At 40.4% G+C, this 27,926-nt stretch overlaps 1 protein-coding gene across 1 annotated transcript in view; it reads left to right on the top strand.

The window, feature by feature from the left end:
• The first annotated feature begins 4,152 nt into the window (after positions 1 to 4,152).
• Positions 4,153 to 27,926, top strand: part of pcsk2 (proprotein convertase subtilisin/kexin type 2) — a 74,187-nt gene continuing 50,413 nt past the window's right edge. The window contains exons 1-5 of the mRNA XM_036573695.1: positions 4,153 to 4,545; positions 9,517 to 9,621; positions 23,830 to 23,943; positions 24,335 to 24,443; positions 24,594 to 24,631. Coding sequence (XP_036429588.1) covers positions 4,357 to 4,545; positions 9,517 to 9,621; positions 23,830 to 23,943; positions 24,335 to 24,443; positions 24,594 to 24,631 — 555 coding nt within the window. The 5' untranslated portion in view covers positions 4,153 to 4,356. The remainder of the gene's footprint in view (positions 4,546 to 9,516; positions 9,622 to 23,829; positions 23,944 to 24,334; positions 24,444 to 24,593; positions 24,632 to 27,926) is intronic.

Below are 27,926 nucleotides of genomic sequence, written 5' to 3'. Positions count from 1 at the left end.
ACTTTTTCTCAGGATCTTTCTCAAAAACACATTTAAGAAAAAACTTCGGAATTTATTGGTGAATGAGGCTAAGTGCTCTCCCAGTGAGAGGGCCAATGTTTAAATGGTTGCACCACTTGGGGAAGCTGCATATAGTCCAGGGCATCACCACATGAACTCGGGACTGCAGCAAGTTGAGGCTGTGCACAACAATAGCCATATATCAATAACATCCAGAAATGCAGCTGACCTCTCTGAAATGGACTGATGCTCTGTGGAAACATGGGCTGATGAGTCAATATTTCAGATGATTTATGGAAATTATGGATGTACAAAACCTTATTATGGACAAAACCTATCCACACTTGCTTTCTCTGAAACAGAAAGTACATAGCTAACCTAAAAAAGGAAATAAAAGCTAATTACTCTACACTTCCCTGGCCAGCAATCAAAAGTACATGTGGCGGTGCCCTCTGACCCTGGGAACTAGAGAGAGTGGACTTCTATGTGGTGCGAATGTAAAGGCGCGCCCCTCTGACTTGTTTGAAACCCCAGTTTTTTTGGTACAAATAATAAAGCACTTCCCCAACACAAGTTAAAAGAAGTGCTGGTAAAACACCTAAAACAAACACACACTTCCAACACAAGATATTAAAACACAGCACACGTGTGATAAGTCCTCTCTTCAGCCAGCTTGAAGGCCTCTTTTAAGTCTCAGGCTCCTCCCCCAACTACACCAGCCAGGCCCCTGATTGGTTAGAGGTGCTCCTCACATGACTCATTGCAGAGCAGGTACACCTGTGAAGGGAGAGACTGTGAGAGACCAGGAGAGAGAGAGAGAGAGTGCAAGAGAGTCATATAAACACATACATACATACATACATACATACATAATCTAAACCGCTTATCCTTCTGGGTCGCTGGAGTCTATCCCAGCTGTCATTGAGTGGAAGGCAGGATACACCCTGGACAGGTCGCCAGTCCATTGCAGGGCAGACAGACAGACAGACATACACATCCACTCACACCTAGGGGCAATTTAGCATCTCCAATCAGCCTGACTGCATGTTTTTGGACTGTGGGAGGAAACTGGAGTACCCGGAGGAAACCCACAAGGACACGGGGAGAACATGCAAACTCCACACAGAAAGGACCCTGGTCACCCGGCTGTGAATCGAACCCAGGCCATTCTTGCTGTGAGGCAACAGCGCTACCCACTGCGCCACCATGCTGCCCCATATAAACACATAAAACCCAAAATACACGTTAACACGTGACAACATCCCGCGTCCCATCCCGTTCTGTCTGCCTCACAGTGTCTCCTGTTATTGTGTGTTTGTATTGAATTGTGTACCAACTCTATTCACTTCACATACTTATGTGTGTGACCTTGTGCTGCATTAATAAAAAAGAAAATCACAATATTTGAATTTATATTATGATTTATTAAAGCAGTTTGAGTTTCCAAAAATAGCACAACTTTTAGATCCTTGCAAAGTTGCCTCTTGGCTTCTCGATTGTCTAAAGTTTGAGCAACGTTTGCATCAGTTTTCCTCCAGTGTCCCAGAGACATGTTGTTGAGAGACTTCTTTAAGAAGTCCAGACAGAGGCATGAGCCTCAAACAAGTCCTGAAAGAATGTTCATCATCAGAAAAAGACTGTTTAAACTCTCGGGACCAGATGGAAACTTGTGAAGAGACGCGAACGCAAAATATGCTGTGATACGGCAGCGCAGTCCAACTTTTCTCTTTGCTGAAGTAAAATAGCACTCCTGCTGAATGTTTTGGTGGGAAAGAACTTCATTACACCTCTACACCTTCATCACTGACCTTCCATTTTCTGTTTTTGTCTTGAGCTCATTAACAGCTCCATTATTTCACTGTGTCCTTTAAACGCTGTGCCTCATGAGTGTACTTAGTGGGCGGGGCTACGCTCAGTTTGTGTTATAAGCTGCAGTTTTGGTAAACTGACTGTTAAATTTAGGCACATTGTGAGCATGTACAGTCGAATGCAAAAGTTTGGGTACCCCAGGTCAAATGACATTTTGTGGATTTTCTAAGGGGAATAAAATGTGGCCTGTGCAAAAGTTATGGCACCCTTTATACTGTATGTTTTAGTTATTCCTGATAAGTAAAATTAGCAGAAAAAGGCACTTTTATTTTGTTCCCTGTGCAAGATGTCTTAACTTATTTTCACTGAGAAAATCAACATGTCCTTTCACCAGGGCTTGCAGTTGTACGCACGTCTGGCCCACAGAAACCCACTAACGCGTTCTTCAGGCCCAACGGAGAAGAAGCTGGCAAAGTGACAAAGACCAAACATGAAATATTACATTTCTCCTGCAGATATGAATTGAATTAGACCATCTGTAGGAGTTATGATTTAGGGATTTTACTAATGCAGTTATGCTCCATTCCAGTTCTGGGGAAATCCTGGACTGTACAGTTGTTCCTTCACATAGCTGCCACAGCTGATTCAATTTATCAGCTAATTATCAGCCTTTTAATGAGCTGAATCAGGTGTTCCGGAGCAAAGCTGTACAGCGGAGGTCCCCTGTGACTCGGAATATGAAGTGCTGCTAATGGTCAGACCGGAAGTGCCTAATTGCCAGACTAGACTACTTAGTCTGCTTCTCATGATAGTCCACGTAAAACACATGTAACATGTAATAATAGTCTGCCCTTCAGGGAAGAGAGGGTTGCCATCCACCCAAAAATCCATCCATCCATCCCGCCAAGTAGAAACGTTAAAGGTGGCAGAAGGTCCCTAGTTTGGTTGCCTGAAGAACCTTTCACTGAGAGGAGGACTCTGATATCTTTTCATCTAATTTATCTGCTAAACCTGTACATTTTTAGCACCATAGCACTGCTGAATTTTTTGTAATCATTGACGTTGCTTCTCCTGCTTTTCCCCTTTTTCCCGTGTCTTATAGTGATGGTCAAACCTCGTTCTCTGCTGTTATTGTTTGCTATCCGGCATTGACCAGAGGAGGATGGGTTCCCCTTTTGAGTCTTGGTTCCTCTCAAGGTTTCTTCCACTTGCTCTTAGGGAGTTTTTCCTTGCCACTGTTGCCATTTGCTTGCTTAAGGCGGGCTCGGACCTGGATCTTTCTGTAAAACTGCTTTGTGACCACGCCTGCTGTAAAAAGCGCTATATAAAAAACTTTGACTTGACTTGATTTGAATCTTCCAGTCAAAATGGCCATAAAGTACAAGTTATTCGTTTTCAGGAGATGCTTCTGAGGAGAAAAAACAGGACTTTCCAAAAAAATATTAAAAGATGTAGAGAAAACCAAAAGAAGACCACCAAAACTGCCCCCATCAGATAAACAGCACTTAAAGCTTTCATCTTTGAGAGAGAGGAGAAAATCAAGCTGCTTCAGATCTGAAAACATCCACAGGTGTTTCTGTCCATCCTTCCACTGTGAGAAGACGACTCAGCGCTGTGGGTCTGAAAGGATGTGTAGCTGTCAAGAAGAACCTCACTGAGAAAAGGAGACGGACACATCAAACAAAGAAGCTGAACAATGGACTGACCACCCGAGAGTCCAGACCCTCAACACCACTGAATGTGTTTGATTACTTCAGAAAATGATCAACCAGCTTCTAAGACTGAACTTTGGAGGTGTGTCTGCAGAAAGTGAGTCTCCTTAAAAGAGTGGACGCTGTGATGAAAGTAAAGTGACTCACTGAACACTGAAAAATTTTGTTCCATTTGTTTTATTATTATTTTTTTATGAATGTTTTGATTGGAAATGAAATAAACGAGGGGTGGTCTGTACAGCACCTTAAGTGGGGAGTGGGTCACTAAATCAAAGTGTCAGTGTCTTAGTGAAGCAAGACGAACGTTGGTTGCACCAACAACACGGAGATGTTTCCTCTCTTTATTTATTTATTTCCGCTCGGCTGGACGGAGGAATTCTCCAGGGTGCTGAAATCGCTTCTGGATGGTTTCGTCTCCACCCGAGAGGCGCGTGGGGGGTGGGGGGTGGATAGGTGTTGGGGTGTGGGGGTTGATTGTGTGTGGAGAGGTGGTGGGGGTGGGCAGTAGGCACGCGGGGCGGGGCGTGCATCCACGAACCACGCCCACTCCACCCTGATTGGGCGTCGCTGCGCGGAACGTCACGCGCAGAAGCCCCCCAGCACGTTGATGCCACTGAATTATAGATGAAAGGCTGCAAACATGCAGATCGGGGTCGCGCCAGCAAAACAACGGCCGTTCCCGAGGAGGAGATGAACCGCGCGCAGCGCTGATCGAGCCTTGTTCTTGGTCCGGGAGCCGGGTGTGTGTGTGCGCGCGTGCGTGCGTGTGTGTGTGCGTGGTTTTGCTTCTTCTCCGGAATCCACTCCACACCGCGGCCACACCGACCGAGGCACGATGCTGGGATGCTTGAAATACGGGACGGCGCTCGCGCTCGCGCTGGCGCTGCTGAACGCGTGGCTGCTTGGCACCGGAGCCACCGAGGAGGGCATTTACACGCACCACTTTCTGGTCCAGTTGCACGAGGGGGTCGACGAGGACGCCCACCAACTTGCAGTGGAGTACGGCTTCGGGAGCGCCAGGAAGGTGAGCAGCGCTCACTGGAACATCTACTGTACATTCAATGTGTTTATGAATATAGTTTCATACACAGCAGCATTAATGACCACAACTAGTTACCATAACAATACAAATATCAGGAGGTTTATTATCAATTAATGTTGCCAAACAACAAGAAGTGAATCTGTTAAAGCAACACTGTATATTATAGTGTTTTGATATATAATATATAACCTTATAATAATAAAAGTCCTGGCTATGATGTCAGTGTGGACTTTGAGCATTATTATAGTATTCAATATAATCCACAAATTTAATATAATTTAATATGATAGTGTTTTAGCCTGCCTAGTATTAGAATTTAGTATGTTTTAATTTTTTAATATGATTTAGAATTATAATATTTTAGCCTGATCAGTACTGGAATTTATTATAATCCAATATTTTAACCAGATGTTATAATGCTTTAGTTTGGTGGGTACTGAAATTTAATATGATTTTTTATTTTTAATTTGGCTTATTATTATGTTTTCGTCTGGTTAGTATTGAAATTTAGTATATTTCAATTTTTAATATGAATTAGCATTATAATGTTTTAGCCTGGTTTGTACTACCATTTACAATAATCTCATATATTAACTAGATTTAATATTATAATGCTTTAACTTGGTGGGTATTTAAAATGATTTTTTATTTAATATGGCTTATTATTAGGTTTTAGTCTGATATTTAGTATGACTTAATCTTTTGATATGATTTTGTATTCTAATATTTAGTCTGGTTAATATTGACATGTAGTATGATTTCATGTTTTAGTCTGATTTACTTTAATAATATTGCAATCTGCCCAGTATAGATATTTAATATGACTGACAGCTTTAGTCTTCATGGCTCTTGCTGTTTACCTCTAGTCTTTAGATTATCTATCTGCTGAAATGGGATTAGATCTGTAAGCCTGGAGCAACATCTTAAAGAACCCAAACCAGTCTGGGTGTAAAAATTGTCCAATGAAAAGCATCCAAGTTTAGAAACGGAGGTCCAGCGGATTTTCCTCATCCTCAGATAAAAATTGGGCCCTTGTGATAGTGGACTCTTAAGGTTTACGACCCAAGAGCTAGTGAATCGTCCCTTCATTACTGGACGTGTAATAAAATAGTGACAGAAATGGTTGATAATGTTGTTAGCCTCCCATTGCATGGAAAATTTAATTTTCCTCACTTTTTTTTTAATTAAACAGTTGGATGTAGTGTTCAAAACATACTACTCACTCCCCTGTGCATATATGGAAACGAAGCTGCAACACCTGTTTTGAATGTATTGGTTTTTGTGATATCATTAAAACCAACACATTTGCATACAAACCTAGTTTTAGCCCTGCTTATTTATTGTCAGAGTGTGGAGGTTGGAGGGGTTGCAAGAGATCATGATCTGTGCCCAATTCGGACCCCTTACTATGGACATTAAATCGATAAATTTGGTCGTTGTTCATATAACCACATTGAATTTTCTTGCAAAAAATCTTGTGAGCTTGGAGTGTTACAGCATTGACTGCTTTTTGAATGAGGTACAATACAGAACAGCCAATCAGTAGAGAGCACATTTACATATATCAGTCTTGAAAGCCCTGCCTGGTTATTTCAAATGGATAAAGAGAGAAAATGCTGAAGTAAAAATGAATGGTGCTGGTTTTGGTACATAAAACTATGCAAGTGTTACAAAAATAACACGAGAAAATGTAGGACCCTTAAATATGTGTGTAATGAAGCAAAAACTGTGGGTTGAGACAAGAAGAGAAACAATAGCTCCTATAAACAACACATACGAGAGTCCTGAATCCCTAGACTTGTCATTTGTTCTGTATCCGACACGGAGAAACCTGATGTGTTTTTGATAAAGGCTTTGTTACGTCCTCTGCACTGAAAGTGAATTGAAGGATCAGGGATGTTTCTGTATGAGGTCACATTATCAGGGTTTCCACTTTCATTGCACATTATTTTCTTCCTTTAATCGACCCATGCCATTCTTAGATATACTATGCTGGAGCTTGAAAATGAATCTGAAAGTTTAGGCCTGGAAAAATCTTTAGAGGTTGAGCTGTAAAATCATTAGTTCAGACTGAGAGCTAGTTTAATATTTATGACACAGTCTGGGGCTATTCTACATTCAAATGACACATTTAGTTATGAACAGCAAACATGCAGATGTGCAGCTACCTTCTGTCCACAGACTTGCTGATGATAAGAAATACTTCCATCCCATCACACAGTATTATTCTTGAAGAGCTGAATCCATTTAGTGCAACATTTTGCCCTCGTCTGACATCAGAGCTCTTATTTATTCTCCATAAAGAGCCGTTTATTAGTGAACAGAGGACATTATTAGCCTGACAGATTAGTGCTGTCAAATGTCAGAATTTGAGATGTATGTGTGCGGTGGGCTGCCGCGGCGCTCGCCGATGTGGAACACGGGGCTACATGTGTGGCATTTGAAATCTCGGCCGCCTTCAGCCCACGCTGAGCGTCTCACAAAGTTGGTCTCTTAACACTGGCTCATACCGTCTAGGCTGGAGGTGTGGTGATACCAGAATTTTGGCTCTGATATTAATACCAAGCAGACACCTGCACTGCCCTTTTGCCCTCAGACTGTACAAATGTCCTTGTGTGCAGTAATTGCATTTTACATCTCCTCCATTTCAGTGAGGTACAGTTCGCACAGACCCAGTAGAGCTTGTGGGGCAGCTCAGGTTTCACAAGCTTCCTCTTAGATGCCCCACTCTGAATTTCTGTCTGTGGAGATTTTATATCAGTAACTCCGACATGTCACAGATACACGCCAATAAAGCATTAATACTGTCTCTTTAAAGGTCCCATAACATAGAAACATTTTCAGAAATAAGACCGTTTGGTGTAGAATGTAAACACTGTTAAACGTTTCAACATTTACCATTGAAACTAAGCTGCAAAAACATCTTGTGATGACACAAATACAGTGTATTTACATATATCCTCCTACAGCAGTTTAGCTCCGCCCCTTCATGCTGAAGTTATAAGGAATGTTTCAGACTGGACAGTTTTTTCAATTTGGCTGAATTCAGGGTAATCAGAGCAGAGCTTGTTTGCATGTATCAGTCTTAAATGCTCTTGTGGAACACAGTGGAACGTGGTTCTGTTTCTGTATTTAATTTTCTCCCCTGATGTCCATCCATACATTTGAATGGCTTTATAGTCTAAATTTATTTGAAAATGACCTCTCTTTATCTCTTAGATTTGAACAGGCTGTTTTTGTTACTGTTCCTTTAAGACTAATCTATGCAATTGAGCTCTGTTCTGATTGGCTGTCTTATATTGTGCCTATATAATGTCTGTTGTAAGGAGGCCTAATCAGAGACAGATCATGGTCTCATGGGGCCTCAGGGCTTAAGCTTCTTTTTTGACCCCATGATGAGATGTAAACAAAGTCCTTCAGAGACACTGTAGAGAAACTTACAGATGCTGATTTCTTTACAGTGGTGGGGACAGAAACCAGGGGACACCATGTAATAAACAGACATATAGCCATTTTGATCATTACTAGTCATTTTGTTCACCACCAGTGAACCTACATGTGTTGTTTCAATAATAATATAAGCTTTTGGCTAAACATATATATAATTATTATATATATATAATATAATAATAACTTACATGAAATGGTGAGGGAGCTTTTAGGGCATCAAATGCTTCAGACGTCTGGTTCCTATCAGCATCACTGTGAACAATTCTGAGTTGGCAAGTTTCTCTAGAACAGAGCGTTTCACATCAAACTAGAGGTCTTTGTTTACATCTGAATCATTTAGTAATGCAGACTCACTATTCAAAAATGTTAATAGTAATTACCCTTTAAAGGGAGAACCTGCTCAAACATAACTCACATAGGTCAACCTGCTCAAACGTAACTCACTCACCTCCAGTATGTAGTGTAGTAGATGACGCAGCTGTCCTGTAGGTTAGAGACTGGGTTCAGTTCCCCGCTCAGGCAGATATGCAGAAATGTGAACATTTTAGGCTGATTTGGAAACAACTCTGATTCTTGGAACATGATCACACTCTGGACAAGACAGTCTATATGTGCCATGATCAATATTACGTTCAATTCACATTTCGGTGGCCCTTTTTCCCCAAAATCTTTCAGATGTCATTTTTAACCAACACAGAATGTCTTCAAATGTTAAACACATTAAGCAATCAAATAGATGACCAAATAATTTAAACAGGCCTCATTCAGTATTCAGAAGGGAAAATAAACAGTGAGATGAAGAAATACAATACAGCCTCACACACACTCTTAAACGGGTTTATATTTTATGTTTATTATTTTCAGGAGAGTAAATGAATTAAAGGCACTATTTGATTTGCATTGAAGCGAGGCGTAGTACTAGCTTATTTCAATAAACAATAACATAGAATATTAGTAACAGCATTTTTGATACACTATGTAACACTACTCTAGTTCAGCGCTTACTGTATCTCACAGATATTATGCAACATCCCTCCTCATTTGCATCAGACAGACAAGCTTCATTAAACATTGTGTGAACTCTGCGATTCTTCCGTAATTACTTTGCCTGGCTCACTCCCGCATGCACTGTAAGATGGGATGTGTAGAACCACATCATGTTTCATTTTGATCCATCTCAAACCCAGTTCCTCTAACTTAATCCTTTAGCCTTGTGCCTTGCCAGGCATTTTATCTGCTTGTCGTTACATGCGTGAATAATTTCAGTGTATTTCTAAAACATGCATTAGCCTGGATTATCTACACAACTCACCCTGTCAGAATGCTGATCTATATGGATAAGACAGAGTGAGCAGATATCATGGTCGATCCAGTGACCCTGACTAAACCTTTAATAAAACATAAGCAAAACACTGCATTCGTTCACTGCTGCCCATGGTGGGGCGATCGTGTCTCCAGATGCATTTTTTAATGGCCTCATATGGTCTTTGTCTTTTCTTCAAGCTTCCCTTTGGCGAGAGGCTTTTTCATTTCTACCCGCGGGACACTCCTAAGACCAGGAGGAAACGCAGCCTTCGCCGCCGCCAGCGTCTGGAGAAGGACCGGCGGGTAAGCCTACCAGCTCAGTGTGTGGTTCCCATAGAAACCGGCCTGATTCCAGTCCCTGAAAAACAATGGTTAATAGGGGTGGATGATGCGGCCTAAAAATGAGATCACAGCGTTTTCAATGAGATCACAATGTTTTCACAGGTTTCATTTATGACACTGATCATATATGGTCATTATATGTGCCACATAATAATGTGCAAAAGTCAGAGATACTTCTGAGAAGATTATGTATAAAATAATCCACTCGCATAAGGAAGGAGAAAGTCTGAATAAAAAAAACAGGAGTTTCCAAAACTGGAGCTTAAACACTGATTAAAAGCTACAGAGAAAATGGGGCTCCTAACAACCACCTGGAAGACCTGGTAGACACCAAAACTGCCCCCATCAGATAAACAGCACTTAAAGCTCTCATCTCTGAGACAGAGGAGAAAATCAAGCTGCTTCAGATCTGAAAACATCCACAGGTGTTTCTGTCCATCCTTCCACTGTGAGAAGACGACTCAGCGCTGTGGGTCTGAAAGGATGTGTAGCTGTCAAGAAGAACCTCACTGAGAAAAGGAGACAGACACACCAAACAAAGAAGCTGAACAATGGACTGACCACCCCAGAGTCCAGACCTAAACACCACTGAATGTGTTTGATTACTTCAGAAAATGATCAACCAGCTTCTGAGACTGAACTTTGGAGGTGTGTCTGCAGATTCTTTGAGGAACTGAAAGTGAGTCTCCTGAAATTAATGGAAGCTGGAATAAAGGTAAAGAGTGGATGCCCTGAATACTAAATGTTCCCTTCTTTATCTTATATCTAATCTCCTCAGAAATATCTCCTGAAGAAATGAAACCTGCGCTTAATGGTTGCTTGACTGGAAGTGAACTAAATGAAAGGTGGTCTTTGACTGTTGCACAGTACTGCATGCATTTGTATAACAATATGTTCATGACATTCTTTATGTCATATCGTCACTCTCTAGCTAATTAACAATAAGTTGAAGCTTTAGAAAATGCCATAGCATAATTAATATACAGCTATATAATATTACACATTGTGGTATAATGATAATATGCACTACTGTGGTGTTAAAATTGCTTGTGGACTGATCATTGGCATTAGGAGGTGTCTGATCTGTCTGTACTACTGGGCCTCAGTTTGGTGGGCAAAGTCAATTTGCAAAGAAAATGATTGGATGTGATCTTTCATAAAGTTTAAGTATTGTTAGAAAATATGAAATAGCTCTTGTCATTGTGAAATAATGGCACTGCTCAGGTACATGTTTCATTCATCAAGGTACAAACAATGTAAATGTTCCCTCAAAGGTCCAACAGTGGTTTTAAGGTCCAATTGTGAACCGTAAATATGTTTTTCCAGGTGAAAAGTTTGTATTTGTACCTTTTCATAATCGAATGTTTTAAAACAGAACAATAAAATAAAAAGCCTGGAGGCGAGACGGGATGAGTGGAGTCAGTACAACTCAAAAATATAATTACAACCAAATATAGTAATATTATGTCCCCTGACTAAAGGCACTGAAGATGTAGCCTCGAGGGCTCCACCCCAGTGATGGTTTAGTACCTTTTTTATGTGAGTCTGTGCGCTGTGTATCCATAGAGAAACACTGTTCTTGTTGCTCAACAGCTGATCCAAGATTTCTTGAGTCTCTATTTTGTGAAAACACATCATCAGCAATTGCACATTTTTGGTAACAGCTTGGTTTCTCTTACATGTCTTGGACTGTGTGAAAGTAATCCCAAAGAACATACAGGCTAGCAGAACTATAACCAATGTTTTCACCGTTAAGATGCTTTTATAAGGCAGACAGTCTTCAGTTCCCGTCTGTACACAGAACTGCAGCTTTGCATCTGATTACATACTAAAAGTAGTTTTGTGCAAATAATTTTTATTTGCTTTTCCTGTTTCCTCCGACACCATGGGAATCATGAATTCTGCTGCTTCCGCTGCCACCTTATATAGAGGTTCATGGGCGTAGATTTATGCAAATTGCTACTTCAGGTGCACGCATGGCCTTTAGGGTAGACTGAGACGCATCGTGATACACGTGAATAAGAATGAATGTCGTGTTTATGCAGCTACAAAATGAGAATTCCGGCTGGATTTTTTCGGAAGCCCTGCATTTATCAGCAAATTTACACACATTTGGGAAGGATTCATGAATTGAGCCCATTGTTTGTGGAGGGGATAAGCTTAAAGGAACACATTTCCCATGAAGGCACATGTTTCTTCAGACTTTTGTACAGAGAAAGCAGTTTTGCACCTCCCCAGCATTCTGCAGATGATAAATTGAGATGATAGAGAGCTGTAGGGTGAGCTTAACTCTATTTTGCCATTATATTGCAATTAGAGCTGGGTGTCCTTTGAAACTTCTCCTCACTTAGATGATGTAGTTAAAGATACTGAATTGATTTGATAATAACATGACTGTAGAGTCTGACACTAAATATAATCATGAAATGGAGGAAAAATATCTCTCCAGCTAGTTAGCCAACTTAAACCAGGGAGCTGAAACAGTCAAAAAAGGCTATAATCGTTGAGTGCATTTACATGCACTTAATAATCCGATCATACTCAGATTTCTGCAGTTATCCGATTATTCAAATGGTCGTGTAAACAGCACACTCCGATTTCTTAGATCGGAGTAAGGTCTAGAAATCTGATAAAGACAGCTGGATTTTATCTCGGTAATCAGATTTCTCAGTGCATGTAAACTCTTACTCTGATTTCTTTCGTATTTCTCAGTCTGCGCTGTGCGAAAACAGACGGCGGGACTGCAAATAAGCGAGCAGCGTCGCCGCGAGACACAGCAAACATTTTTGGAGCGACGCTGAAACTAAATACACGCTTAATGAAATGAAGAATTTAAATATTCTTCATCTTCTAGATGATGTATGTTCATATTTTCAGGTAAAGTCTCGTTGTGTTTTTTTTTAAAAAAAGCTGCTCCATGAAGTTTGAGTTTAAAATTATGTTTATGTTTGCGTCTTCTTCTGTGAGTTTATTGGCCGGTAGCAAAGCAGAAATCTGATTACTGCCTGACTCATGTAGACCTGGTAAACACGTTGATTGGATTACTGTCAAAATCTGACTTTCTGCAGTTATCGGATTATTAAGTGCATGTAAACGCAATCATTGTTTTTTTGTTAAATTGAAAAATGTGTTTGCCACTCTAAAAAACCACCACAGTAGTTAACTGCTGCCTCTTCGCTCTCCTTTTACTGCAAAAAATGGTATCTTGTCAAGTAAAATGATCAAAAAATATATATAGTCAAAATATCAAAAAATCTAATATTTGTCTTGTTGATATTTTTGTAAGCTTAATTTAAGATTTATGTTTTTACTTGTTTTAAGTAATTTTATTAAGTAAAAGTGATCTCACTATGCTGTCAGATAATTTTACTTGTTTTAAGAAATGTGCTTGAAACCAGCAAATTTATCTGCCAGTATAGTGAGATCATTTTCCTGAATAAAATTACTTAAAACAAGTGAAAAGTGTCTGGAAATAAGCTAGATAATCTTATAATCAGTGCACAACCATCTCAAAATGGGAACTAGTAGACATATCAACTAGATTTAAGATCATTTCACTTGAAACGACTCACTTTCCATTTTTGCAGTGCACATTTGTTTTTGTCCAAAATATGAATGAATCACTGAAGCATTTATTTATTAGTTTATCCAGCTGGTTGAAGACTTTTATGGACTGATGGCCTGGGACAGAATTGTGTAAGGAGAAATGATTTGAAATTAAATAGGTGTAGCCAGGTTTCAGTGTCCTTCTGGAAAAAAAACAACACAGACCAGCATTGCTGCTCACCATCAAAACCAGCACGTGTTGTGTTTTTGATACAGGCAGACAGCATGACCATGGTGGGTGACCAGCTAAACCAGCACAGCTTAGACCAGCATGGACTTGCTGGTTTTTCAGCTGGTTGGGCCAGAATAGCTGAGAATGCATGGCCTAAACACACCCAGAGAGCTCTTCTGCAGCATTGTTCATTAACTGCAGCATATATTACATAACTCTATTTAGTATCTCTAAAATAGTAACTATGTAGGAAGAGGCAAAAATGTTCATAATTATAATGTACATTAATGCAATGAGAAGTTATTATGAACCATTTCTATTGGTCCATTCAACATCACACATTCATGGCATACTAACTGCAATGCTAATATGCAATTGCTTTAAAGGACTATAAATAACATTCTGAATTATGTTCGAATAATAACGTCTCAGGTGCCATTAGTATTAAAATTTAAATTAGCCATGCTTTTAACAGCTCTGTTTTAATCTAAAATTATCATTAGGTTTATTAGCATTGCAGCATTTACAGTGTCAGGCATCAATGCTTGTTAAACAAAAGACTATTCAGACCTGCCCTGGTTAGCCTTTCAAAATCAATGCAAAAGGATGCAGAGGGGTTTTTTTGCAAGTCACAAACATTATTCAAGTGTTGTGATAGAGTGCCTGGTATTGATCCTGTTTTCCTGTTTTCACACTTTGGCCAAGCTCCTGCTTGATGCCTGGGCTGTTGCCTGTTTACTCTGAGACAGGGCCAGTGTTTGCTCTGCTCTTCATCCTCTTCATCCTCTGCTTCTCTGCCCTTTTAAACTGTTGAGTAAGCATAGTTTCAGAAGGTTGCTAAGCATGACCTTTTACCTACAGCATCAACATATGGTGTCTTAATGCACAGAAAGGATGATTAAGACTAAGGAATTTTGGTCCTATGTTGGGACTGTGTGAGTTGGGTTGTAATGACGTTAGTGAATGTAGTGAAGTAGTGATTTCTTGGACAAGAAGTCAAATGCTGTATTGAGAATGCCGTGGCATTTTGAAGAGGAAGGGTCACTGAATCGTTGGGTGGGCTAACATCAGCACCATTTACACATTTAACACCACAGCAAAACACCACAGTTAACACCACAGCCAACACACCAGTTAACAACATGGTTAACACCACAGTCGACACTAGAGTCAACACCACAGTTAATACTACAGGCAACACCACAGTTAAAGCATAGTTACCACCACAATTAACATCACAGCCAACAGCACACTTAACAGCACAGTTAAAGCATAGTTAACAACCCAGCTAACACCACAGCCAACACCACAGCTAACACCACAATTAACACCACAGTTAACACCATAGCTAACACCACAGCTTACACCACAGCTAATACCACAGCTAACACCACAGCCAACACCACAGCTAACACCACAATTAACACCACAGTTAACACCATAGCTAACACCACAGCCAACACCACAGCTAACACCACAGTTAACACCACAGCCAACACCACAGCTAACACCACAATTAACACCACAGTTAACGCCACAGCTAATACCACAGCCAACACCACAGCTAATACCACAGCTTACACCACAGCTAATACCACAGCTTACACCACAGCTAACACCACAGTTAACACCACAGCTAATACCACAGCCAACACCACAGCTAACACCACAGTTAACACCACAGCTAACACCACAGCTTACACCACAGCTAATACCACAGCTAACACCACAGTTAATTCCAACAGCATAGCTAATTCCACAGCCATCACCATAGTTAACACCATAATCAACACAACAGCCAACACCACAGCCGACACCACAGTTAACACCACAGCCAACACAACAGTTAACACCACAATCAACACCACAGCCAGCACCACAGCCAACTCCACAGCTAACACCACACCGAACCACAGTTATCACCACAGCCAACACCACAGTTTACACAGTTAACACCATAGCTAACACCACAGTTATCACTACAGCCAACACTACAGTTTACACAGCGAACACCACAGTTATCACTACAGCCAACACTACAGTTTACACAGTGGACACCACAGTGAACACCACAGTTAAAACCACAGTTAACACCACAATCAACACAGCCAACACCACAGTTAATGTGTATTACGTTACAGTGCACATGTATAATGAATCTTCGAGTGGGTGCACTTTGCAGGTTATTTCTGTGATGCTGTGTTGCTGAAACACCCAGAGTAGTGCAACTTTAGCATTAGTTCCTATAAAGACCTGCAAATTCCATCATTTATGGAGGAAATAAATAGCACCCTATAAAATGAGAGCGTGGACTGATGGCAGCTGAGCAACACATTAGCAATTTTAACATCTCTGTTTCTGTTTTATATATATATAAAAAAAAATAAAATATAACCCCTCAAAATACCAGCCTTCTCATGGCTTTTTTAAATGTAATTATATAAAAATAATGTAGAATTTGTGGCAATAATAAAATATCATTTGTGGCACTGCTTGACAGCACGAGTTCCTATGTAATGCTCTCATAACACTGTTCTCCTTTGTAATACAGTCATTTGGATGAAGGACAGAAAAATGTCAAATAGCCTGCTCCTCTGATTTCAGGGAAATGACACAGTATGAACAGAAAATTACTATATGTAAGATCTGGGAGCTAAAGATCACCAAATTATGAACCGTGGAGCCAATTTAGTCCAAATAGAAGAGCTTGTACTTGTCAGACTTATTCCAGATTCTCCTCATTATTAAACAGGAATAGCACAGCACCTAAAATGTTTCAACTGAGGAAGCGTATCTTTGAAACTAGTGATAAGTGGGGGAAGGTCTTTTTTCTTGTCAGGATGCGGTTAGAGAGTTCTGGGTTGGAGTCAAATTTGCAGTTGTGGTGTAAGTGAAGCCTTAGAGGTCAGAAATAACCCAATAAAAAATCCTGAACATGTTATTGTGCATTATTAATACTAAACAGCTTCAAATGAACGGTTGTTAGTGTAGGACTCCCTAAAGACAGACCCCAGAGTGTTAACCTTTGCTTTCATATGCTAAGATTTGCAATGATTTGTTAGAGGAGAAATCAGATTTTTTGTAAATTTCTGCATAAATAAACGGTTAACGCTTGTGTGGTGTTCAGGTCTGTGGGACCCATTTTCAATGTTTGCCAAAAGAAAAAATGATGTGATTTATTATTATTTTAACCTCAGATTCTTGGCCTTTGCTCATTTTCTGTGAAGAACATATAAAAGAACCCATTTTCAGTGTCTTCACTCTGTTCACCCCCCACACATCTATATTACACATGTGGTGTTGGGCTGAACCCGCGGGGAGTAAAAGTGTGGAGGTGCTGTGTCCTTCACTCTGTTCTCCTCCTACATGGCCTGCTGTTAGTGTGTGTGTCTGTGTGTGTCTGTGTGTGTATGTGTTTGGATTTGTGTGTGTGTGTGCGTGTGTGAGGGTGGACAACATGGACAGGCTGCTGACTGGCTACAGCTGCTAAAGGAGAACTCTATGCTGGGCATAAATTGTTGTGGCTGTATTGATTTAAAAACAATAATGCAGTGGGTCCACCAGACCACTGAGTAACAAACACATCTACACCACACAGGGTTAAGATGTAAACATCAGTCATTTGAAACAGCAATTACAAGTGCGAAACTGATCTGTTGGTATGTGGAAGCTCAGAAGAATATTTATATATATCTTGTATGTTTTTGTCATGTGTGCTTTATTGTGATTTTGATGCTCTAAAAAATGAGCCATTATGTGCACTTGAAAACAGCTAATTCTGTTTAAAGGGCCATTCCACCTATTTTCAAAATTTCTACATAAATCAGTTGTTGAGATGTAAACACTGTTATTTTGAGTAGTTTGGTATGAAATGCTCAGTTCTAGAGAAACTTACAGAGTCAGAACTGTTCACAGTGGTGGTGATAGGAACCAGACGTCTGATGAGTTTAATGCTTCTTAAAGCTCTCTCACACAAAGTTATTACATGGAATAGTAATGAATAGGCTGCCAGATGTCTGAGACACTGTTTTATGAGTTTTGAGAAGATTTTTTTTTGCCTAAAATGTATTTTTAAAATTCTATTCATGGTGGAGGGATACATGCAGGGTGTAGTGAGGCAAATAGTCCCCAAAAGAAAACGTATTTTTTTTCCAGATACCAGATTTTACCATCATCAACTTCGCATATAAAACTTGTGTGTAGGTCCACTGGTGATTTTGGACAGTAAATAAAATAGCTATATTTGTGTTGTAAACATTGTGACCCCACAATGTGACACAATGTGTTGCAATGTGACCCCCGGGCAGCACGGTGGCGCAGTGGGTAGCGCTGTTGCCTCACAGCGAGAATGGCCTGGGTTCGATTCCCGTCCGGGGTCATTTCTGTGTGGAGTTTGCGTGTCCTCCCCGTGTCTGCGTGGGTTTCCTCTGGGTACTCCGGATTCCTCCCACAGTCCAAAAACATGCAGTTAAGCTAATTGGACTCGCTAATGACAGCTGGGATAGGCTCCAGCACCCCACTGTGACCCAGAAGGATAAGCGGTTTAGATGATGTATGTATGTACATTGTGACCCCTGGTTCCTGTCACCACCACTGTACAGAAATCTGAGTCAATAAGTTTCTCTTCAGTGAATCATTTCACATCAAACCACTCTGAATGGCTTTGTTTACATCTCAAGCACTGAATGATGTAGAAATTTTGAAAATCATTGGAATTTCCCTTTAAACACCATTGACTATTTCTAAGTGCTTGAAATGGTTCATTTTAGAGCATCAAAAAACACAATAAGGCACATATGCCAAAGACATAGAGCACACATAAAAATATGCTCCAGTGCTTCCAGGTACCAACAGATGAATTTTGCTTTATTTGCTGCTTCAAACGACTGGGAGCTGTGTGTTAATTAAAACACCAGTTTTCAAGGACAGTGCACAATTTTTTCCTTTTTTTCCAACACCAGCTTTCAACAACAGTGCACGACTTTTTTCATCTTTTCTTCTGACTGAGCACTGAGTCAGAACAAGCGGGGGCACCGCTGGGAATTCTCCTTTCTAAACTAATTAAGGAAAAATAGCCTGCTTTTAAGCTGTAGGCCTGCTTGCTGTCTCCAGCCTCTTTCATGCCTGCTTCTTTAAACCCTTTTCTGTGCTAGCTTTGAAAAGAGAGGCAATGTTTTGGATTTATTTAGTCACCAGTATTCAACAAGTTAATTTAATACACCTTTAACTTGTTGAGAACCTTCTTCAAACTTTAAAAGGTTCTTCATAGTCACACATCTCAAGAATGTTCTTTAAAGGGCCCATATTCCTGCATTGTTATTGTGTTTGGTCATTTTTAACTAGTCAACTATTAACATTTGTGTGATTTTATGCACCAAAATGGTCATAATGTACTTTTTCTTAACCGTTTCCCAACCTCGCCTTATCCCTTTTGTTACTGTGGCTTTAAAACTGATATATGTAGATGAGCTCTGTTCTGATTGGCTGCCTTGTATTGTGCCTCATTCAAAAGGTAGTCCAGACTAAAACACTCCCTATGACTTCAATATAAATGGAAGGTGTTGAACTGCTGTAGGCTGAAAAGGTGGATATAGTATGTTATATATATTGCAACTGGTTTTCGTGACATCACAAAACAATTCATTAAAAGGGGCTGTTTTACAGCTTAATTTCCGTTTGTGAACTTTATGGACTGGAGAGTGAACAGCATTAAAGTTCACATACTACATTAACTCATTTCAAAAAAGTGAGGAAAATTCTGTTTTCCATGTTGTTTCCCCTTTAAAGGAGTATCCATCTTTTAGGAAACAATGCTGGTTCTTCTGTTGGCATCACAAGAAGCGCCTGGGTTCAGTTCCCTGGTCAGGTGACCTGGGTCCTTTCTGTGTGGAGTTTGGCATGTTCTCTCTTTGTCTGTGTGGGGTTCCTCCCACAGTCCAAAGACATGTAGTCAGGCTAACTGGAGATGCTAAATTGCCCCTAGGTGTGTGTGTGGATGTATACGTCTGTCTGCCCTGCGATGGACTGGCGACCTGTCCAGGGTGTATCCTGCCTTCTGCCCCATGACCACTGGGAATAGGCTCCAGCTCCCCCTGTGACCCAGAAGGATAAGCAGTTTTAGAAAGTGTGTGAATGTGTGCTTCCACTTGCAGTCCGAGTTCAGTTTCTTCTTATGTGGGCAGAAATCTCACTGCTATTTACAAAAAGGCTTAAGCTAATTAAATCTTAAGGGACTCGAATGCTGAAACTGACATTTTATGATATTAACAAAGCATTTAGCAGTATTAATATTAACACAAGTTCAGTGAATATTGCATATTTCAGGCCTCTTTTTGACAGTTTAGGCCCTTGTGTAGGTTTCTAGGTTTTATAGACAGCACACCAATAAATCAAAGCCAGAATGAAGGTTATACAGTTTAAACTATTCTGTGCTGTGAATATATACTGTTAAAAAAGGACACACTCTTCCAAATGTCACATTTTCATAAAAAAACTGTCCTTAGGGGCGTTGATGAGCTTCATATGTTCCACAGTTTCTTCATTAGAAAGTGTGATCTTTCATCACAGATCACTCTCAGTTGTTTTCATTGCAATTATCAGATTAGATATCAGTGGCGTAGTCGGGCGTCTGTGCACGTAGGTGCTGTATAGACCTTTTTACTGGGATCTTTCTGTATACTGACAACTAAGGATGAGATTTTGAACATATCTACTTATATTATTCATTCCAAGACTGCGTTTCAAGTTGTATTACAAGTTAGGAAGAAGAAAATTTTAACCACAAGTTTTGATTCCATATGATGATTCATAAACAATTTTGATTATCTGTTTCTACGGACACCACCACCGTCTTTGAGTCTTTATCCTGCAGTCAGTCACAGACATGCTGATACAATTTTCGGGTAAAAATAGATAGACTGTGAATGAAAACTCCTATGAATGTTTTTTTCTTATAAATAACTGTTGATGTTAGAAAATAAATATCAATATTAATAAATGTTTGCTTTTCTTCAAGCATGATAAGCTAGTTTATGTGAAATCAGGCATTGCATATCCAGGTTAGTGCAAGACATATGAAGCATGCGGTGCTGTTCAGTAAATGAGACGCAGAACATGAATAAATAATTGAAATACAAATAATAAACTTGATTTGCATTTCCTGGTGGGACTGCAGTACTTACAGCACATAAAATTATCATAAAATAATATTTGTAAGGAATGAGTCACAGAATTCAAATGTGATAAAAGAGAGAAAGTAAAGACAAAGAGAAAGGAAGGAAGGAAGGACCAAACAGAGGAAAGGAAGAGAAAGATGGAAGGGAGAAAAAAAGGACAGAAGAAAAATAAGAAAGAATAGAAGGACAGAAGGAAAAGGAAGGAACAAAACCAAGGAAGGAAGGAGGGAAGAAAAGCAAAAAGGAAAAGAGAAAGACACCCGTTAACTGTGGTTTATCACATCTTTGGAAAGCTGAGTTCATTTTCCCTAGCCACACCCAGGCCTGATTGCTGCCACACCTGTTCTCAATCAAGAAATCACTTAAATAGGACCTGCCTGACAAAGTGAAGTCGACCAAAAGATTCTCAAAAGCTGGACATCATGCTGCGATCCAGAGAAATTCAGGAACAAATGAGAAACAAAGTAATTGAGATCTATCAGTCTGGAAAAGGTTATAAAGCCATTTCTAAAGTTTTGGGACTCCAGCGAACCACAGTGAGAGCCATTATCCACAAATGGCGAAAACATGGAACAGTGGTGAACCTTCCCAAAATTACCCCAAGAGCGCAGCGACGACTGTGTGGACTGGCGAGACAAAAGTTGAACTCTTTGGAAGGTGTATGTCCCATTACATCTGGCGTAGAAGTAACACAGCATTTCAGAAAAGGAAAATCATACCAACAGAAAAATATGGTGGTGGTAGTGTGATGGTCAGGACCTGGCAGACTTGCTGTGGTAAATGGAACCATTCTACCCGTCTACCAAAAAGTGTCCGGCCATCTGCTCGTGACCTCAAGCTGAAGCGTGCTTGGGTTCTGCAGCAGGACAATGATCCAAAACACACCAGCAAGTCCACCTCTGAATGGCTTAAGAAAAACAAAATTAAGACTTTGGAGTAGCCTAGTTATAGTCCTGACCTGAATCCGATTGAGATGCTGTAGCATGACCTTAAAAAGGCGGTTCGTGCTCGGAAACCCTCCAATGTGGCTGAATTACAACAGTTCTGCAAAGATGAGTGGCCAAAACTCCTCCGCAGCGCTGTAAAAGACTCACTGCAAGTTATCGCAAACGCTTGATTGCAGTTACTAAGTTTAGGGGGCTCACTTTTTCACACAGGGCCCTTTAGGTTTGGATTTCTTTTTCCCTTAATAATAAAGACCTTCATTTATAAACTGCATTTTGTGTTTACTTGTGTTATCTTTGTCTAATGTTTAAATCTGTTTGGTGATCTGAAACATTTAAGTGTGCCAAACATGCAAAAGAATAAGAAATCAGGAAGGGGGCAAACACTTTTTCACACCACTGTATATATATGTCATGATGAATATGAGCGTAAAGATGGAAGTTATGAACTAGTTTTCACCTCCACATATATATTGCCTGCATTAGCTAACCATAGATCAGTTCAGTCAAAGCTCTGCAGTAGCCCATTCTGATCCTTTGCGTTCTCTCATTAAATATTATGACAGTGATGCCAGTCTGGCCGGCCAAATGCTGTGAATGCTTCACTCATGGCATCACACCCCCAAGCAATGTTATTAGCTTCCCTGGTTTTACACCATTTTTCATCACTGCTGTATATAAATGGAATTACATTTAGAGAAGAGTGACATTTGACAGGCGCCACTTCAGCATATACACCGGCTGAACATGCTGACTGTATGAATGTCGCTCATATCATCGGTAAATGTCCCTCAAACCTCATTCAGCCTTACCCTCAACTTTAACTTCTGTCTGTTCCACTACAGACGAGCTATAATAGATTCTATAATCCTCATATCACTGCAGTGCCTTATGAAGCAAATGTAGCTAAAGAAATCAGAGCTGAGCTTCACTTATTTAAATTCAGACTAAGTAGGACAGTTGTGAATATTCATCATTAAAGTACACAGTTCCGTCCCACCCTTGTGCTCTCTGGAGGGACGGTCCTAGTGGCTATCAAAGGGCTTTGAAAGCTCTTCTTAAATGAGCCCAGACCTGCCTTTGATCTGCACAATGTGTGATGAAGGCGAGAGAACATGCAAATCTGGGGAAAATAATTGAGCCATTCTTTGTTTCCAAGGCCTTATCGCACCCCATACTGCCTGTTGAAGGAGCATCTGGCTTCTGTGGGTTTGAGCTTCTGTTGAAGTACGGGGTCCAGACTCGGAGGCAGAATTAGCGGAATAACAAATGCACAGTTTGTGCCTGAACTACAGTTGCAGACATAAACCACGTTTACTTTGTTTTTCTTACTGTAATTGTCCTTACATCTTTTTTACAACTGCTAACAAGTCATTTCAGTTCTGATTTCTCTTTTTTCAAAACTCTTCACACAGTCAGCACAACAACACTCTGTTAGGACCAAATCATAAACCGTTTTTTCCTGGCTGGAATAAAAACCTTTCATTGAGTTTTCTCTCAGTCCCAACCTGTCAAGCTTATATATACAATAGCAGAACCCTTTTTGGTGCTATATAGAACCATATACAGCACATTTGCTATCAGTCTGAAGAACCATTTAAGCATGCAAATTGTCCTTTGATTGTTCATGGTTCAAGGAGATTCACTCAAAAGAGGCCCTGAATATTCTGTAATAACTCTTGCTAGGATGAAGCAATCTAAACGAAACAACATGCAATGTGCTCCTCAGTATGTGGAGCTTCGAACAAGTCGGGATGCCCGTGTGTCGGAGCGATGAGGTAGGCACCGGACAGCCACCATGATCTTTAACCTCTGTTTGCAACTTCCAGGTGCAGACCCCCCGTACCAGCATCACATGTAATGCAATCGATTACAAATACGTCAAGATATGTAGCATATTTTTTGGTTCAGCTTGCTTCATCCTAACGGGAGTTACAGCAGAATATTCGGGGCCTCTTTTGAGTGAATTTCCCTGTATATAGAACCACTGTCTTTACTAAAGAACGCTTGGAGAACCATCTTTTTAAAGAATGTATTTTTGATATATTGATGAGTTTATTTTCAGACATATGAAGTGTTTTGGTCACTGTAGGACATGAAATTAATGTGTGAAGTGCTCAGGATAATTGAACATGATACTGAAAGATGCTTCTTAGCAGGTGTAAAACAATTTTAAAAGGAATGTTGATAATTTTGTTTCAGCTCATGATAAAATGGTCCAGAATAACGAGTCTCTGTCCTTAGTAAATAGTGTTTTTATTCCGTGCTTTAGGTGAAAAATGTGATTGCTCAGGAGGGCTTTGACCGTCAGAAGAGGGGCTACCGAGACATCAACGACATTGACGTCAGCATGAGTGACCCGCTTTTCTCCAAGCAGTGGTATCTTGTGAGTAATTACCCTTTATATTGTCATCACGTTGCCTGACCTTCAGCACCGGAGCTGTGTATACGGAATTAATCTGAAAGGCTGATGACTCTTGATTTAAATCATTTTTCTCATTAGCAATTTGTGTCAACATTGAGGCGCGAGCCAGCATCTTCTGAGCGCCTTTGAAGGCTTTATCATGCATGGGAAACCTTGTCTGCCTTATGAAAAGGGAGCATCCCCTTTATTGAGCTTGTCAGTTTGAAATGCTTCCCAGCGGGGTTTCAACGAAGTGTAATATCAGTGACCTTTATTTTGCCCCGCTGCGCTCGTGCTTGTGACTAATTTTCTAATGTCCACGCGCCTGGAACGCTCAGCTCATGCGACGTGTCCATATTGTGTCACTGATTAGATAAACACAGGGCAGGCCGACGGCACTCCCGGGCTGGACCTCAACGTGGCTGAGGCTTGGAAGATGGGCTACACTGGAAAAGGAGTCACCATCGCCATCATGGATGATGGTGTGTTAACTTTAAAGCTAATTAATTCTCCACTGTCACTAGTTAACTCCTAACTACTGTAAGCACTGTAGAATGGTTGTCTTTGGTTAACATGAAGCTGTTGTCTTCATTTAAACACACTGATCAGTTACATTTTGGTGTTTTTGACAGGGATTGACTACCTACACCCAGACCTCGCCTCAAATTATGTAAGTATACTTTTTGTATGCTTATAACACAGTTTCTATGCTAATATCCAGTTGCGAGCCACTAGAGCCAGAAAAAAAAACACCTCTATAATGCTGATTTATGCTAGCATACCTCTAGGACTCCAGTAGCATGTTAACGCTAAGCTCACATGAACAATTTTTTGGCCGTTACAGATTACAAACATATTTGAAGCTTGTAAAAGACATTCCATGACCATTATATACATATATATGCTGTTGGAACAAAACCTCATACCTAAATTTTTGTCATTTTTCAGTTTTTGACGTAATTTGAAACTGCCTCTTGTCCTTTACATTGTGTTTACATTTCACGATGAATGCACTAAAAGAAATTGCCCAAATTTACTTGGAAAAAATTCTGGTTCCATTGACTTACATTAAGAGTAAAAAAGGGTTTTTCCTTCTCCTGTAAAGTTACCATTTCAGAGACACAAGGTTTATATCGCTGTTTTCGGAAGAAAACTTTGCATCTCCATTTTTGTTGTTTTTCAGTTTTTGACATAATTTGAAAATACCTGTTGCCCTTTACATTGTTTGTAAATTTCATGATGAATGGACCAAAAGAAACGGCCCAAAATGACATATATACACACCTATCTAAGTCTTCCAGAACAGTGCCTTGAGTCTAGACAAAAGCCTGAAGCCTAGAGTGACAGTTTTCATTAAATCCCTGTAAATCCAATTGTAAATCAAAACAGAGGCCTCAGAGGAAAAATCCTGATTGAATCATTTTCTGTTGGCAGTTGTTTCTGTTGACATTTTAGCCCTTTCAACCAAAATATAGCAATGAAATAAGAGTAGTTTGCAATGCAGGTAGAGTTCAAATGCAACAAGCACAATGATTCTATTAAATGAAAATGAATTAAAAATTACAGGCTAATTTGGCTAGTACACTGGTTTAGCTGGCACTCATAGCCATTCTGTTCTAAATATCTTCACAGCCGAGGTTTTCTAAAGCTCCTCTACCGAGCTAATCTTGCTCCTGTACTGCACTACCTAAGTGTGCCAAATCAGCTACTTAATGTTAACGTGGACACACACAGTCAATGTGATTTCCTACCACAAAGGCTATATTGACAGGGGGCTGCTGTTTTTATTCTAGCGCTTTTGCTGCAGGACAGGAACTGCTAAAGCTACAGATAGCACAGCATTAGTCTATGGCTGCGTCCTAATTGTGTACTACTATACAGTATATACTAACAAATGAAAACATTATTTTACATATTTGAAATGAACTCACATTTATACACCATTTCTCACATTTATATACCATTTCTACCATCGCAGCTGCTCTCGCATCGCTGTCCGCCATTTTTTCAGAATTTTCCAGAAGCAAGAAGCTCCTTCCGTTTGGACTGTGGGACAATAATGTCCATCATTACTATACTCAAAAATCGACTGGTTCTGAGTATGCATAGTGGATTTTTGAGTATACTCAACTTTGACACTTGTAACTATACTACATACTACATACTCAAACACTACTTAGTATTAAGTGCGTATTTCTTACCGTATCATCCACTGATGATAAATAAACACTTGTGAGAAGAAGACGACTAGTCTCCATCAGCATCTGGTCCAGTTAGCGCTAATAGCTTATTAGCTCACCTGAAGAGGCAGCCTCTGTTACTCAACACGAAAACCTACCGAATTCAAACACGTTTTCAAATGTGCTGCTAAAAGTTAAGCTTACAGCCCTACATTAATGTCATCCCAAGTCTGTTTCTTTTTTTTTTTTCATTCTATTTTTCTTCCTGCGGTCAACTGATTAGCTGTTCATTAACTCTTATGGATACTTGAATATCAAAAGTAGTTGAAATGCACATCTCTAATTTAGGACAGATCCCGTTTTGCAGTGCTGACCGAAAGCCTGAGACGAAACCAGCTTCCCATTTACTGTAATTTCCCCACAAGATCCTTATGAAATGCACATAACTGCGAATAGGTGGTTGAAAGAATCTCGGCATCTTCCTTCGCTTTCCACAAAAGACACATTTGGGTCATGTACGCAATCAGATCTGAAGCTAATGAAGGTTTTTTTCCGCCTGCCTTGTGAAATGGGAGCAGACTGCGCCTTGGCAATTAAGAAATTCTGCCGTTCTTCCATCACAAATGTCATTCCGTAGAGATTTCTGGATGCAGCAAAGCAGAGACGAAATAAACATCTCTGCGTTCCTCATCCCTTTTCCAGTGAAAGCACTCTCTCTCTCTCTCTTTCTGTCTCGAAAATTAGGAAGCAGACAATTTTACAGCCACACAGTTGCCGTGTTGTGAGGCTGGCAGCGGCATTCGCGCAGAGAGACCCTGATTCCAGGCTGGAGTATGTGAGCGCACTGTGTGGGCTCCGGGTCTGGCCGTGCCTTTGAACACAGATGAGTCTTAACCCAAAAATAACCTTTGCTTATCTGCGGCGGTGGGTGATGCCAGAGCACGCTCCGCTGGGCTGATGTCTCCAGCCGAGCTGGGCTGAGACAGTCATTTACTGCATCCTCCCCTCTGCTTCCATTCCCTTCCCCCTCCCCTCTGCACCCCCCCCACCTCCTCTCACTGCTACTGTTTTATTTAGCACCAATTCCACCCAGAAGCTCCCGCTCCTCGCTCCCTCTGAATTATCGCAACACATGCAGGCGCCTGTGCAGCAGCATTCACAATATACCAGCTTTACCCTGAGCACCAGAAAGAAAGAACAGCGTGTTCTTGTCTTTTTTTTTCCCTATATTTGTAGTAGTGGAAGACGATTTGTGGTCGGGCGGGAAAAATAGATGCTTGTGCTGGCTAATGTGTGATGAGGAGGGAATTTGTGTAATCGTTTGAAGGATGTTTTTTATTTTTTTGACAGGGGACTGCGTTTAATTCATTGCTTGATAACCGCACTGTTAGGCAGCAGCCAGATGGAGGTTTGCCAGAGACTCTCTCTCTATCTCTCTCGCGCGCTCTCTCTCTCTCTCTCTCGTGCTCGTTCGCTCTCTCTCTTTTCCTGCCAGACATACAGCAGGGAACAGAAGCAAGCCCAGGCTGTCATTGTTCAGTTCAGCGCAGCTTTATGTATATCTTTCAAAGTACAGCTATCTTCCATCATGTTGCCATGGCAATGACACATGAAGTCATTCAAACATAACATCTATGTTATGAACATCTTTTCAGAATTGGATAGTGTAGGTGCTTTTCATTGATGTGCATATGCTTTGCTATAGTACTGTGTGTCAGAATTAGCCACGTGGTAATGAACGTTATGCTGATAGAATTGATGTGTAGGGCCTCGTACAAGTTTTAT

This window comes from Colossoma macropomum, unplaced genomic scaffold (genome assembly GCF_904425465.1).
Source record: "Colossoma macropomum unplaced genomic scaffold, Colossoma_macropomum, whole genome shotgun sequence".
NCBI lineage: Eukaryota > Metazoa > Chordata > Actinopteri > Characiformes > Serrasalmidae > Colossoma > Colossoma macropomum.
The sequence above is the reverse complement of the archived record's forward strand: the minus strand, read 5'-3'. Positions and strand labels throughout refer to the sequence as shown.